Source organism: Sminthopsis crassicaudata, chromosome 2, assembly GCF_048593235.1.
Source record: "Sminthopsis crassicaudata isolate SCR6 chromosome 2, ASM4859323v1, whole genome shotgun sequence".
Lineage (NCBI taxonomy): Eukaryota > Metazoa > Chordata > Mammalia > Dasyuromorphia > Dasyuridae > Sminthopsis > Sminthopsis crassicaudata.
This window is the reverse complement of record NC_133618.1, coordinates 524,329,172-524,344,020: the sequence shown is the minus strand read 5'-3', so window position 1 is coordinate 524,344,020 and position 14,849 is coordinate 524,329,172. Positions and strand designations below refer to the sequence as shown.

Below are 14,849 nucleotides of genomic sequence, written 5' to 3'. Positions count from 1 at the left end.
GCGTCTTAATAGAACCTTTGAGTGTGACACCACATTTATTAAATCTCAGGTTTTCGCATATTAAGACCATGCCTAACTCTAATACATTTGTATATATGAGGGTGTATGACAGTCTATGTCAGTGCTCCTGTAAAAGAAAGACTCCTTCAGGGATACCTCATTCTCATCATGCACTCTAAATAATAGTGACGTGTTGGAAAGAACATTGGAATTAAAGTCAGATCTAGATCTTAGGCTTGGCTCTACCACTAAAGAAAAAAAGGATGACAGAAATGCCTAAGAATTACATTTTTCAGATGACTATATATATAACTGAACTCTTGGTATCATGGGCGTACCAATACTCAGCTAACAGATATAAGGTCAAGTCATTGGTTATCTATAGGCCTCAGGTTTTCCTGTATCGAAAATCAGATGGTTGAATAAGAATGCTGAATTTGTAGCCAGAGGAATTGGATTTAAATTCTGGCTCTTGTACTTCTACTTCTTCTACTCTTACTACCCATCTGTCATCTAAGTTCTCTGGTTCTCATTGGTTATTTGTAAAATGAAGGGAAGTTAGATTAACACCTTTTAAAATATAATTAATTACAAAGAGAGGAGCATGGTATAATACAGGGGTTCTCAAACTACGGCCCACAGATGCAGCCTGCTGATGACGTTTGTGCGGCCTGCCAGGTTATGGCAAATGGGCTGAGGGGCTGAGACAGAGTGTGAGCTTTTGCTTTTACTATAGTCCGGCTCTCCCACAATCTGAGGGACAGTGAACTAGCCCCCTATTTAAAAAGGTTGAGGACCACTGGATAATATAAAAGATCCAGAATTTGGAGGCAGAAAACCTGGGTTTATCTTTCAGCTCTATAACTTAGGGCTTTATGACCTTAACAAATCACTTAGCTTCTCTTGACCTTAATTTCCTAGAAGTGAGAGTTTTGAAGTAGATGATAATATAATCACCCTTCCAGAGCTAAAATCCTATGATTCTAACTAAGTATGTCTTTTTTTCTTTTCTTTTTTTTTTAATGTCTTTCAATTTCCAATCTTCACCCACTAACTTTTTGTCATGCTTAAATACCCTGCATTTTAGCATGCTTTTAAAATGTATTTAGGATTTTCACTGAACATTTTCAGTTAAGTCTGTATATTAGGTCTAAGACAAGTGAAAGTACTGAGAAACCACTTAAATTCCCATATAGGTGGTAAATGTGTAGGGGGGCAGCAATAGTTAGGCAGTTTGTGGATTATCTATACCTTTTTTTCTTTTCCTTTTAGCTATTTTAATATTGTTAGGATAGCCTCTTCCAGAAGGGACAAGAGAAAGGAAAGGAGCTGAGGCAAAAAAAAAAAAAAAAAATCTGCCTCTTAAAGATAGATATTCTAAAAGGGAAATTAGGTTGAAGCTAAAATTAGGTTTCTAGATTATTTTTAACCATAGTCTTTCTATCTTCTCTTATGAAAGATAAATGAAAGGTCAAATCAAAAAGCATTTATTAAGCTTCTATTGTGTACTATGCTAAATTCTGGGAATACAAAAAAAGGTAAATATTCTCTACCCTTTAGGAGTTCCCAGTCTAATGGGGGAGAAAACATACAATTATGTACAAACAAATTTATAAGATGTTCCAGAAGTGGTACTGCAGTTTTAATCTATTAAAGTTAAAAGGATAAACTGGTGCTAATCACAGAGCAAAGGCACAGCATTAAGAGGGACCAAGTGATAATAAAAAAACAAACACCCCAAACAAACAAAAAAAAATCTTAAGTTTTATATCTACACTTAATCATTGTAATTTAATCATTGTTCTCTTAATCATTGTAATTTAAAATTTTACAACAATAGAATAGGTACAATGTCAATATTCTGTTGAAAAGGGAAAAATTCAATATTTGGATTAGTCTAGACACAGTTTAAAAAATATGGTTAAGGATTGAAATGTCAATTTTTAGCACTTTTAAAAATCAATTCATCCAGAATTTGTTTAATTATGTTTTTCATGTATTTTGTAAGATCTTTGATATATAAATATTTCCTGACGCAAAACCCCTCCCACCAAAAAACTCAACCTCAGGTGATGCCCTGTTACTGTACAATAATAAGGTTCCATTACCCGACTACATGATTCTTTTAAAAACCTACTTGTGAGACTATAAAGCATTGTAAATCTGAGTTCCGTGTTACTTTACAGGTTCACATAAAAAACCAGCTCAAAAGATCTCTTGCCTTCTTACACACATTGAGTTGATACTGCTATCAGCAGCACTTAGGTTGACTTATTTTTCTTTTTAAATCACTGGAATGCTTATCTTGCTTATTCGCTTGCTTTCACAATGACACAAAACACCACAGCACCTGAAATGTCATCACGTCACATTGTTATGGCACCACAACACAATTACATCTCGCCAAGCAATGTAATAACATTGTGTCAAGTGTCATCCTGCCATGACTCAGTGTTTTGGGAGCTGTAAAAATTTATTTTTGGACCAGCGAGTGTCCCGAGAGCCAGGGAGTTTGTCCTATTAAAAAATCATCAGTGATTTAGAGAGAAACTGGTAGGCAGGCTTAGGGGGTGGGGGTGGGGGTGGTATAGAGTCTCAGCTTGGGTATAAAAGTACCAATACGTGGGCTCGGAGGAGTTTTTAAATTGCCTCCTCCTAGGACTCCGCATTCTGCTAGGGAGGGTTCTGCTAAAGTGTTGCGTGAAGGAGACGGAGACTATAATTATCTGTTGAGTCCAGGAGCAGTCTCACTCCAGTACTTCTTCCTATTTATTTATGTCAATGTCTAAACAGCAAAGTTCTTGGAGTCCCTGGGCCCTCGAGCTCCGAGTCCTCAGGCACCGAGGGAAGGGCAGGGCCGAGGGAGCCACGCATTCCAATCGTAGTGTCCCCTCTGCTGAAGCACTAGTCCCCCGCCCCTTTTTTACGCAAGGTGGAGAAGAAGGAGGGGAACCTACGACCAAACGTTTCCTTAGACCTTCCCCCTTTCCTCCTTTCCGCTTCTGGTAGTCTGTTACCCTGTTGCTCCGTTGCTATAACAACCTGGCACCGTCCGGGAGCTCGGTGGTAGCCACTGGGGGAGGAAGTGACGAGGGGTGGGTTGGCTGTTGTTGGGACACGTGACTTCGGCTGTGTTTTGACAGGGCAAACAGCGGAGAAAACAGTGTGAGGGGAGACTTGGAGAGAGCCGAGTGAAAGCTGAGCGTGCGAGAGCTTGCGTGGGTTGGGGGGAGTTAGACAAGAAAAAACGAGGCGGGCGGACCCCGGCTGGGTCCTAAAAGTGACCTAGCCTGACCTATTGAACCAGAGGGCCAGGGCAGGAGAGGAGAACGAGGAGCCTGAGGCGAGGTGCCGGGGATGGAGGAAGAGGAAACAGGCAGGAAGGAGGAGTGAAGAGGGGAGGAGAGAAGAGAGAGGTGGCGCAGGGGGCGGGTGAGATTAAGGGAAACAGAGGAGCCGAGGGCTCGGCAGTCTCTGGCCCCTACGGTCCCCAGAGGCAGCCGCGGGGGCCTCCGCCTGACTTTGCTGTGGGCCCCTGCTCTATTTGGAGTCAGTCTTCGGTTTAAAGCGAGTGAGCGTGGGCGAGGCGGGGACAAGGGGGAGGTGGGATGTGACCCGCTGGGCTCCAGGCTCAGAGGCGGAGAGTCCCGTCTGTCCGTCTGTCCTTCAGTCTGTCAGTCAGCAGAGGTTGAAGAGGGGGTAGGGAGGAAGAGAGGCAGCGGGCAGCTGGAGCAGAGCGCCATGAAAGCCGCTCTCCTGGAGCGGCTGGGGGGCCCGGTGTTGTGCTCGGTGACTGGGAGCTGAAGGGAAGCTGGGGAGCGAGGCTCGGGGTGTGGGTCTGAGTGGTCAGGCAGGAGCCATCCCTCACACCCCACCCTGAGACCTGGGGTGTGGAGTGAGTGCCCGGCTGTAGGCACTGAGACCTAAATGAACCCCTGAAATCTGATTTCTGAACCAGTGACGGGAGGGGGACCAACTGGACAGAAGGGGAGGAAAGAGGTCCACTCAGGCCCGGACGAGTTTGTTTAGTGAGTGGGGGGAGGCGGTGTTGAGAGAAAGTCAAAAGGATGCTGCTTTCAGACCCTCTCATTGTGTGAAGTAGTCTGTGGTTGGCTGGGGGAGGGGGACTGTGGAAGGAAAGGTTGTTCTAGACGGGGGTTACACAAGTGAGGGGGGGGAAGGAGAGAGAGAGAGAGTGTGTGTGTGTGTGTGCGTGTGTGTGTGTGTGTCTGTCTGTCTGTGTGTGTGTTGGAGAGCTGTTTGTAATCGGGGATTGGAGGCCTTGAAGAGGGTTTCCCTTCTGGGCAGCAGGTAGAAGACTTGATTCCAGCCATTCCCAGAGGTTTTGGCTCTGGCCAGCGTCTTTTTTCAAGGGGTTAGTTAGCTTGTTATTTGGATTTTTTATTATTGGTCTTTTTTTTTTTTTCTCCCCACTCTACCTTCAGGTTATAAATAGATCTCCCTCTCTGTACAGAAAGGCTGTGTCAAAGAAGGACACTTTGGCCCGGGAAGCCTGAAAGTGGGGGGAGGGGCACTCATTGGGGGAGGTGAAGAGGGGGAAGGCGGTGCAGAGTTTTGCTTTTTTCAGACCTACCACTGCTGCTGCTGTCACCACAATGAGTGCCAGGAAGAGGCCTAACTGCCAACAATTTTGTTGCAAGATCCATCTTTTTAGTATCAGATTAATTTAATTTTATCTTTCTTCCTCTATTTTCCCCCCTCAGTTTTAAAATCTAATTAGGAGCTGCTGTATCCATCCTGTTGAAGAAGGGACCCAACCAAGAGTATCTTATCTAGAATCCTGACTGAGAATTGAAGGGAAAATGAAGCCAGACCGAGGTAAATGATTTATTTAAAAAGGGCTTTTTTTTTTTTTTTTTTTTTTTTAATCTTAATTTTAGAAGTGTGAACTTCATTTCGTGGAAGGATCTTTATTCCTGTATTAAAAGTGTGATTACTGTTTCTGTTTCTGTTACAGCCGATCTCAAGAAAGGCACATACATAGAGCCTTTAGTGAGAGCAGTTAGACTCTCAAAGATGAGTGATCATCTATAAAAACACTTATGAACCTAGTATTTTAAAATTAGGCTTTAAAAAGAGTGCTGCTGGGTGATAAAACATCAGTCAGGATAAAATGGTCTTAAAGGTTATTTCACTACAATTTAGAATCATTTTCATTTCTCAAAGCTATTGAACTCTGTTAAACCCTTTTAAATAAACATAAATCCATCTCTTATTCTGAAGTTATTGAATAATAGTCTTAAAATTGATCATAGCATTATTATACAATTTTTAATTTATACTTTGGTTATTTTTGCATTTCAAAGACAAGCCATGTGAAGTTGAGCATAGAGTACAGTGTTGTTTCCTTAAAACTTTGATACATGAAGAACCTCTGCTGGCACCCCTAGAGTTAAATTTATTACTTCCCTTACAAACCTGTATTTTTAAGAGTTAAGTCAGTGCCTTTCAAGGAACTTAAAATTAGAAACTGTTTAGTTTAACTTTTAAGGTTGATAACAAACCAGTTTTTATAGAATTTAGGCATGTTTGTTTAATTCATAAACATAAGGACTTATGCTGGAAGTGAATTGACATGTTTTGTTTTTGTCAGTTTTCAAAAAAGTTACTTAGTCGCTTGTAAATTTATGATATTAATGGTTGGTTGTTAGTGTCTTATGTTTTTAAGTTGAATTGACTTTGATGAATTATTATGATATCAGTTAAGAAGTGGATTTTCCCATTATGTTATTTTTCCTTTTAATTGGATCCTCCAATCAGAAATTATATTTTTCATTTTACTTTATATCATAATATATAATATACATTTATATTATTCCAAATATGTAACATATAGTGAAAACTATAGTTAATAAGGCCACTGAAATTGTTTTGTGTTTGGAAATATTTGAATATCAGTGCTTTGTTTATATGTGAAATCTTAAGAAATAGTTTATTTTTGCTTAGCAACTCGTTTTCAGAGCACCAAATTTACATGTTAGATTACATTAGATTTTGGAAAGGTCAATAATTGCCACTTAGATAAGTAAGAAAATAAAGTCAGTCTATATTGGCTTTAAACTCACTTTAAAGTGATAGTGTAGTAATTTGAAATTTAGTGTCTGATTATAATCTGTTTTTTACATACACATATGATATTTTCAGTTTAAGATTACTTGCTAATGTTGTTTTCTTGGGAATGTTAATATATGTTAATATAAATGTTAATAAATGTTAATATATTTAGTCTTTTGCATTGTAAGGTTAACGCTTCCTTGATATTTAGCTTTAGAATTTACAGTAAAGAAACATGAAATTGAATATATGGCATTTTTAGTCTATAGACAATACTTAAATACATTAATAGATTACAGTAAAGCTTCCTTCATCTAGTAGTATCTATATTGGGGAATGATTTACCATTCATTAGTGACTTTCCCAGTTAACTGAATCTTATCAGATTTAAGTACAATATTGGATTAATTTGATTATAAATACTTTAGTATACTGATAGATTTCCTGTTTTCTTAGAGTATACTATTTATAATTTAATATTTTATTGATTCCTGGTCATCATTAACACCAATTTTTATGCTCAGTGAGGCATTGGGATAGTCAGTGTATTTTGGCTTTATACTAAGTATACTGTGTGTGTGTGTGTGTGTGTGTTTACTTTATTAGTCTGTCCATATTGGTTTTTTACTGTATACGGTTGCCAAAAAGTTTGCTTCTTTTGATTTTCAACTTTTTGTAGCCTGAGAAAGACATGTTTGTTTTAAAAAAATGTTTAAAATAAATGAGTAAAGTTTTGAATGAAAGTATAAAGATCTCTCCTCTGAATAGTCATAAGTTATTATGTATAGATTTGGTGACAATCTATTTTGGCTACTTGAATTACCCCTCTTACTTTTACTTAATGTTTTTTATTTTGTGTCTTAGTGTTATTGTTTATGGTGATAATTTAACAGCATGCAAATCAAATCAAAATCAAATCACCTAAAATCTGTGCACCACAGATTGACTTGGAAAACTGTATTATATTGTATTATATTTTCATTTATTTTGTTACAACTTCTGTCTGGTTTGGACTGCAGTTAGGTGTGTTATGAGCATGGGCCACTTTGTGACCTGCAACTCACAATGAGTTGATGTAGTTTAAAATATATTTTTCTCCATTACACAATTGTCTAGTGGTGAGCCTTTCCAAACACAATTATCCTTGAAAGACCAGTCCAGCTGTACAGACCATTGAGAAGTTCATATTCAAGGTCTTTCCAGCTTAGTAATACGTGCAGGGATTGTCCTTTGTTGGCATAAACTTTGAGTACCCAAGGTCACTGCATCACAATATGATATCAGAGGATATCTTTAATGGATATCAACATTCACATTAAAACACATCATTAGTAAGATAAACACAAATGTTTTTATATAATATCCCATACCGAGCATGTTTTCACACAATAGGAAGCAATCAAGTGACTTGATGTTATTTCCTATAAATTTATAGGAAATAACTGATCATTCATAGCTTTCTGTGCTCTGGCTCTGAATGTTAAAGTTAAAGATATTGCTGAGAAATTATAAAAGCTTTAGGATATTTGACTTTGGATAAAATTAATTTCTATGTAATATTATCCTCTATATTGTTTTAGTTTCAATATGTTATTCCAGGCAAATGTGGATTTTGATGCAGGTTATATCTGGGAATGTTAGATGGTAAAAACGATGGCCTGGAGCTGTACAGATATAAAGACTAAATAAAGAATATGGTTCTGCCATATACTTCGGAGTATATAGGCATACTTTTGTTCCCATTAGTGAATCAGTTAGGAAATATTTATTGAGTGCCTCCTCTGTTTATATATAGCACAATGGAAAACTCTCTTTGGTATAGCAAATATAAAATATAATCTTTACTTGCAAAAACCTTAAAATATTTAATGCCTTACTAATTTCCAGTTGAAATATCTGCACAAGAAATGTCTATGGAACTAACTTATTTTTCATAGGACTTAATGGTTTTGTCTATAAAAAGGAATATTTAAAAATCATTCAAGATTTATTCTTTCATTTAAAAAATAAAAATTTTCAGAAATATCAAGTAAGTATGGAGCATAACAATATGGGTAACACCTATATCAATACAGATGGATTAATTATTATTTAATGTCCACAAAAGATAATGATAGCATATTTTGTTTTAAACTTTCAGTGTAGGCTTTGTAATAATAAGTCGTCTCTCTTACCTTTGTTAGAATTGTTTTTCTTTGAAAGAATTGGTTAAACATATCTGCCTCTCTCAAGTATGGAGATGATTGTAATTCACATGAAATTCAGCAAACAAGTGAAATGTATTAAATGAAAATGAGAATTTCATTTGTGGCCAAATAATCAAGATAGAACTTGGTATAAGCGATTTAACAAATCACTAGATTATTTGAAATTAAGCTGCTAATTGTTTTTCTTGATACTGATAACAAATCCCATTATTTACCCAAGAGCTTTTGAGGTCAACACAAATAAGAATGGGAAAATGATGAAGAGAAAGAAAAATTGCAGTGTTAATAGTATTAGTTAAATTGTCTGTGAAACTTTTTCATAAAATAGAGCAACAGAAATTCTAGAAAAGATAAAGTCAAATCAGGAAAGGTTTTTAATAAATTGACAATGCCATTAACATAATGGATTAATCTCTCCATTTAGGATTGAAAATTAGGTAGAAGACAGTAAGGATTTAGGTCAAACATTAACTGAAAAAATAGAAGCATTTGAAAAATATGGATAGAAAATTTGTCTTTTCATATGAAACTTAGGAAATTATTGAATAGCATGATAGAAAGGAGATAGTTCAACTACATGTATGTTCACTTTTCTACTCATATGTCAAAAATGACTATGTTGGTCTATTATCCATTTGCATTGATGGCTCTTGTTATATAGAAATTGTCAAGTAATTGTTGGCTCACTATCTTTTACCATCTAAATGTTTAAGAGATTGACAAAGATGATCCCTAGCTGATGTTTTGACCTGTCATCTAGTAAGAAGAAAGGGATCTAGTATGATGAAAACTGTTATTTCTTTTGAAATGATGAGGAAATAAGATACTTGGGGGAAAGCTGATAGGAGAATTGAGACTCTTAATGTGCATGTGCATTACTACAAAAAAACCAAACAAACTTGATTTCTCCTTTGAGAAGAATTTAGGGGTCTAGCCATTGTGACATCAAAAGAGAAGGGAAACCAAAATCAAGTATTTAAGAATTAGGTTGTTTACTCTTCTTCCTTTGTCAATCTCAAGTGTCTTATCTAACCATGGATATAGATTATCCTTTCTTTGAATCAAAGATTTATAATATAAATCATTGTTATATGTAGTTTTTTTTTTAATATTGACATAGCTTTTGTTTTTGTTTTATTTTTTTAAGGGAAAAAAATTGATTTGTAACCTGAAACTAATTATAATCAAGGTAGACTGCAAATTGTTACTACTTTAAGTATAAGTAACTTGTGGGTAATTAATGCCTAGTTGTTGCCTTTTCTAATCTCTATATATTGTCTACGTATTATCTGATTAAAATTTTATCATTCTATTGAGAGATTGAATTGTTAAATAAATTTACTTTCTGCTTAACCAGAAACCTAACTTATTTTGACAATACTTGAGCATCTTAACTGCCTTTTAGTAAACAGAGAGAAAAAGAGAAGTGGTTGGAAACAGAGCATTGATTTCTAAAGTTTTTTTTTTTTTTTTAATAAATTTAAATAGAATGGTTTCTGTGAAAACAATCCCAGAGGATGAAAGGAGTATTAAAATAAATTTCCTCAAATAATGACTAAAGACACCCAATCATTTCTGAGTAAACAACTGTCTCATTGTTCTCTCCATTTGGGAAATAACTTTTAAAAGTAATAGTTAAAATATTATTGTAAAATAATCCATACATACAGATTTGATATTAAAATTTAATTAGATAAAGAAAACTTTCTAAAGTCTTATTTCTGCTTTAAAATATTAAAAACTTGATTACTTACAAATGAAAGAATAACAATAGAAAGAAATAGGTAATAAAGTAAATATAACAGGTAGAGTTAGTAGTCATAGCTTCTGTTCTCGGCTTTACCACTAATAATTAGTAACACAATTCAGGCTATAATAGCTTCTTTGTGCTTTACTGTATGTATGTTTGTGTGTGTATGTATGTATGTAAAATAGATCTAATAGTGCTTATTAAGCAATATGATTAATCACCAACATTTAAATAGCATGTTAAGATTTACAAAGCATTTTTACACATATTAGCAGATAGGTTCCTCAATGGTTAGAGCGCCAGGCCTGGATTCAGAAAGATCTTAGTTCAGATCTAATGTCATCAAAAGATTATTCAATACTATATAGATAGATAAGGGGTAGAAAGTGGGAGACCCCATCAATGCCAGGTTAACACAAAATTACAGATTTTAGGAAAATAGCTACTTAAATTATTTATTTTGTAGGGGATATTGAATCTGCATATATGCCAGTGGACCTCAAACTTTTAAAATAGGGGGCCAGTTCACTGTCCCTCAGCCCATTTGCCATAACCTGGCAGCCACATAAATGTTCTCAGCGGGCTGGCCGTAGTTTGAGAACCCCTGATATATGCAGTAAATTCTTAGAAATTATACATTATAGAATATGTGTAATTTTACAGCCTTAAAATGATGCTAAACTAATATTTTTCATTCCTAAATTTTCCAAAATGACAAAATAATGCCAGAGTAGTACTAAAGATTTATCTGGTGCTTTCCTTGGCTCTTGATTTGGACCCTTTTTTCTTTTACCTATAACCTTCACCTTGTCTATTCCTCTTTGATGATGATTTTTTTGTAGTAAGACACTGCTCTTAAAGTAAGACTTCAAAGAATAAGTAATGTGCCCTAACTTCTCCGCTCTCACTTTTTCAGATGAGGAAATAGATTGTGTTGTTCTCCAGGGACAACTGGAACTAGAATCCAGGTTTTCTGATTCTCAGAGTAATGTTCTTGTATTGTGCCACTGCCTCCTAGAAAATACTGTTGTCCTCAGGTGAATGGAAGTAGTCTTCTAGCTTTCCTTAGGGAGTCTGAAGGAAAACTAATATTCAGATGAGGGGCTAGCTCTTGTCTTTATCCTTCAGCCCTCTGAAGCCATTTATAGGAGACCAAATGGCAGCTTGCTCTTCTCAACTGGGAAACTACAGTGAAAGATTGGGGTTTGTTGGACCATGTCTTCAAATGTTTTCTGATTTAAAGAAATTCAGAGAAACTATTGAAAGGAGGAATTGACTTGTCCCTAAGTGATATTAAATTGTCTGCTTTTATGTTTTTGACGCATACTGTGCTCTAAAATTAGTTATTTCATGGTTACTGTGCAAATTAGAACTTTAAAAAAAAAAGGTCTAAAATTAATAGGAATGAACTTTGTTGCAACAACAAAAAGAAAACACAAAAATTTTGCTATAATTTAGAGTCTTTGTTACAGAAAATTGAATCAGATTTAACTTGTACAGCATTAAAAGGAGGAATGATAGAAAACATTTGCTCTGATTGAGTTTTTTTTTTAAGTAATTTTCATTTGGAACAAATAGAACATTTGGCTATTTAGCTGAAATTAAGAATACACTTATGAATATAACTTAAAAATAGTAACAGCTTTTTAGTTTTCAAAATACATGCAAAGATAGTTTTCAACATCAACAACATTGCAAACCTTGTGTTCCAAATTTTTTTCCTTCTCTCCCCAATCCCCCCCTCTTCTAAACAACAAGTAATCCAATGATAGGTTAAACATGTCTAAACATATTTTTGCATTTATCATACTACACACACAAAAATAAGATCATAAAGGGAAAAAATTAGGAAGAAAAAAATAAATAACAACAAAGGTAAAAATACTATTTTGTGAGCCACATTCAGTCCCCAATAATCCTCTTTCTGAATGGGGATGGCTTTCTGCATCAACAAGACTATTGGAATTGCCCTGAATCACCTCGTTGTTGAAAAGCATCAAATCCGTCACAGTTGCTCATTGTATATAATCATCTTGTTGCTGGGTACAGTGTTCTCTTGGTTCTACTTACTTCACCCAGCATCAGTTCATAAGTCTCTCCAGACCTTTCTGAAATCAGCCTGGTGATCATTTCTTGTAGAAAAATAATATTCCATTACATTCATATAGCATAACTTATTCAGCATTCTCATGAATATTATATTACTCTTTATTAAGGCTTAATTTTTCATGAATACTTTAGATGTGCTTAAAATGCTAATGCAAGGCATATTCTCTTTAGTGTAAATTTTCTGATAAAAGGGAAAAATAATGGTAAGATTATTGTTTGTTTTGTTTTACATTGTTTGAGATAGTTACCAGTTAATCCAAACTTTTAATAGATGATAAAAAAAATCCTTTATATTTCATATTGAAATGCATTGTCTTATATCAAGTTACAGACCAGAAATACAATGTTTTTCCTTTGCCACAGTGCTTTCCTTTTTTTTTTTTCTTTTCTTTTTTCTGAGGCAATTGGGACTAAGTGACTTGCCCAGAATCACACAGCTAGGACATGTTAAGTGTCTGAGGTCAGATTTGAATTCAGGTCCTCCTGACTTTAGGACTGGTGCTACCTAGCTGCCCCACAATGCTTTGCTTGAAATAAATATATGAAAGATGAGAAGCCAGATTTGTATATATATATATAGAATGGGGAGTAGTTGTTTGTAGCAGTTGAATCTGTGAAAGTGAATGAAATCTTTGAGAGGTGATATAATTGAACATTGCATATTTTTATAGTGATATTATGAGAGTCTTAGCTTTGAGAGTTAAAACTTCAATACTTTTTTATCCAGTTAATTTATGTATTATAATTTATAATTGGATTATAGGAAGCCATTGTATTTGGTTTTTATCTGCAGAATTTGCTAGAGAATCTCTCTAAAAATCACACATGATAAAAACGCAGTGAAAAGTTGAGAATCTATACCATGGGAAGGAATATTCATATTGACTAGATTATGGATCTGTCAAAGTATGATTTTATCAATGTATTATTTGTATTTGCTATAGATTTTTCAAACCTATTGAAATCTTTATGTAAAATGACTAATTTTAAATATTTTCATTAAATTTATTCAATTAACAAATATTGGTTTTCTTTTTGTATTTATGGGTTTTTTTCCTTTTTGATTTCTTCAATATATAGACTTTTAAGTAGTATTGTATTCAAGGGGTATGTACAGTTTACAGTAACTTTTAAAACATCATTTATTTCAAATTGTTTTTCAATATAGGATATAATTCATAGTTTCACCACCAGGGTTGGGGGGGGGGTAAGAGAGTATTAATGTAGCTGTTTTCTTGTAGCCCCTCCAATATTTTGACAATTGCTAGGGTGTTGGGGTTTTTTTTTGGCAAGTTTGGAATCTCTTAGAAATGAAGTAGAACTTTAGAGTTGCTTCAATTTCTCTCATTCTTAATGATTTATAGATTTTTAAAAAATTATAGTTATTGATAACTTGAACTTTTATAATCAAAATTTGTTCATTTTATCTTCTGACCCTCCTTTGCTTGGTCACAAAGTCTTTCCCTATTCAAATCTGAAAGGTAATTTTTTTTTCCTATTTTATTTATGATGTCATAAATTCATTTGGAACTTATCTTGGCAGGGGGAGTGTTATTGTTTATATCTACCTTTTTGCCATACTGATTTCCAATTTTCCCAGCAGTTTTTATCACATAACAAATTCTTACTCCCATGGAACAGCAGGCTACTCTATATTATATATGATCTTTACTGATCATCTTCAACTAGTACCAGTTTTTAAAATATAATATGTAATTTTAATATTCATTTCTTGAATATTTAATTTTCTTCCTCTATTTTTCCCATCTATTGAGAAAGCAATATATGTTACATATGTGTAGTGTTAGCAATACTGAAAAAAATTTTCTTGGATAATTCCAATAGATTTGGGATAAAAGGGGCCATCCACATCCAGAGAAATATGGAGATCTGTCAAAGAATAATATTTTTTACCTTTTTTGGTTTTTTTGCTTTTTTCTTTCTTGTGTTTCTATTTCCCTTTTGGTCTTATTTTTCGTACACATGACAAATAGGGAAATATGTTTAATAAGGTTTGACCTGTATCAGATTGCTTGCTGTCTTGGAAGAGGGGAAGTAAGGAAGGGAGAGAAAATTTGGAACAGAAAATGCTTACCAAAATGAATATTAAAAAACTGTTTTTACATGTATTTGGAAAAATAAAAAAAAATCCTGAATCATTGTCTTGACTTAGAATAGCAAAGTCTTTCACAATTAATCATTGTTACAATATTGTTCTTATTGTGTATAAAGTTCTTATGGTTATGCTTTCTTTACTTTGCATCAGTTCATGTAAGTTTCCCAATGTTTTTCTGAAACCATCCTGTTCATCATTTCTTATTACACAGCATTAATTCCATCACAATCATACTGCAGCTTGGTCAACCATTCCCCAATTGGGGGCCATTTTACCAATAAAAAAAGTTAATGCTATATAATATAATAATATAATAGTGCAATTTGAGTTTTGATAATTCATTGTCCAAAATATCTGCCATGAGTTAGGAGATAGTAAACATCCTTTTGACAATTGCAGTGCAGTTTGGCTACACCACTGCAAAACAGGTTTAAAGATAAGACTTGGCCTAGGACTACAATGGCACCCACTTTATAAAAAGCAGAATTGGCCACATTTCTTTTGAGTCAGAACAGGTATGTAAACTCTTTACAGCCTTTTTTAGGAGTGATGCTTTTTCTTTATGGAAATAGGTTTTTGAAATGCTGCTTTC

At 34.7% G+C, this 14,849-nt stretch overlaps 1 protein-coding gene across 6 annotated transcripts in view; it reads left to right on the top strand.

The window, feature by feature from the left end:
• ATOSA (atos homolog A) overlaps positions 1 to 14,849 on the top strand; it is a 113,865-nt gene that overhangs the window by 19,503 nt on the left and 79,513 nt on the right. For 4 of the 6 annotated variants that reach the window (XM_074294538.1, XM_074294537.1, XM_074294542.1 and 1 more), the window contains one exon: positions 4,725 to 4,839. In XM_074294538.1, coding sequence (XP_074150639.1) covers positions 4,824 to 4,839 — 16 coding nt within the window. In that variant the 5' untranslated portion in view covers positions 4,725 to 4,823. Of the gene's footprint in view, positions 1 to 3,133; positions 3,572 to 4,192; positions 4,376 to 4,724; positions 4,840 to 14,849 lie in introns of those variants that run through there. The other 2 variants (XM_074294539.1, XM_074294540.1) reach the window with 2 other exon arrangements.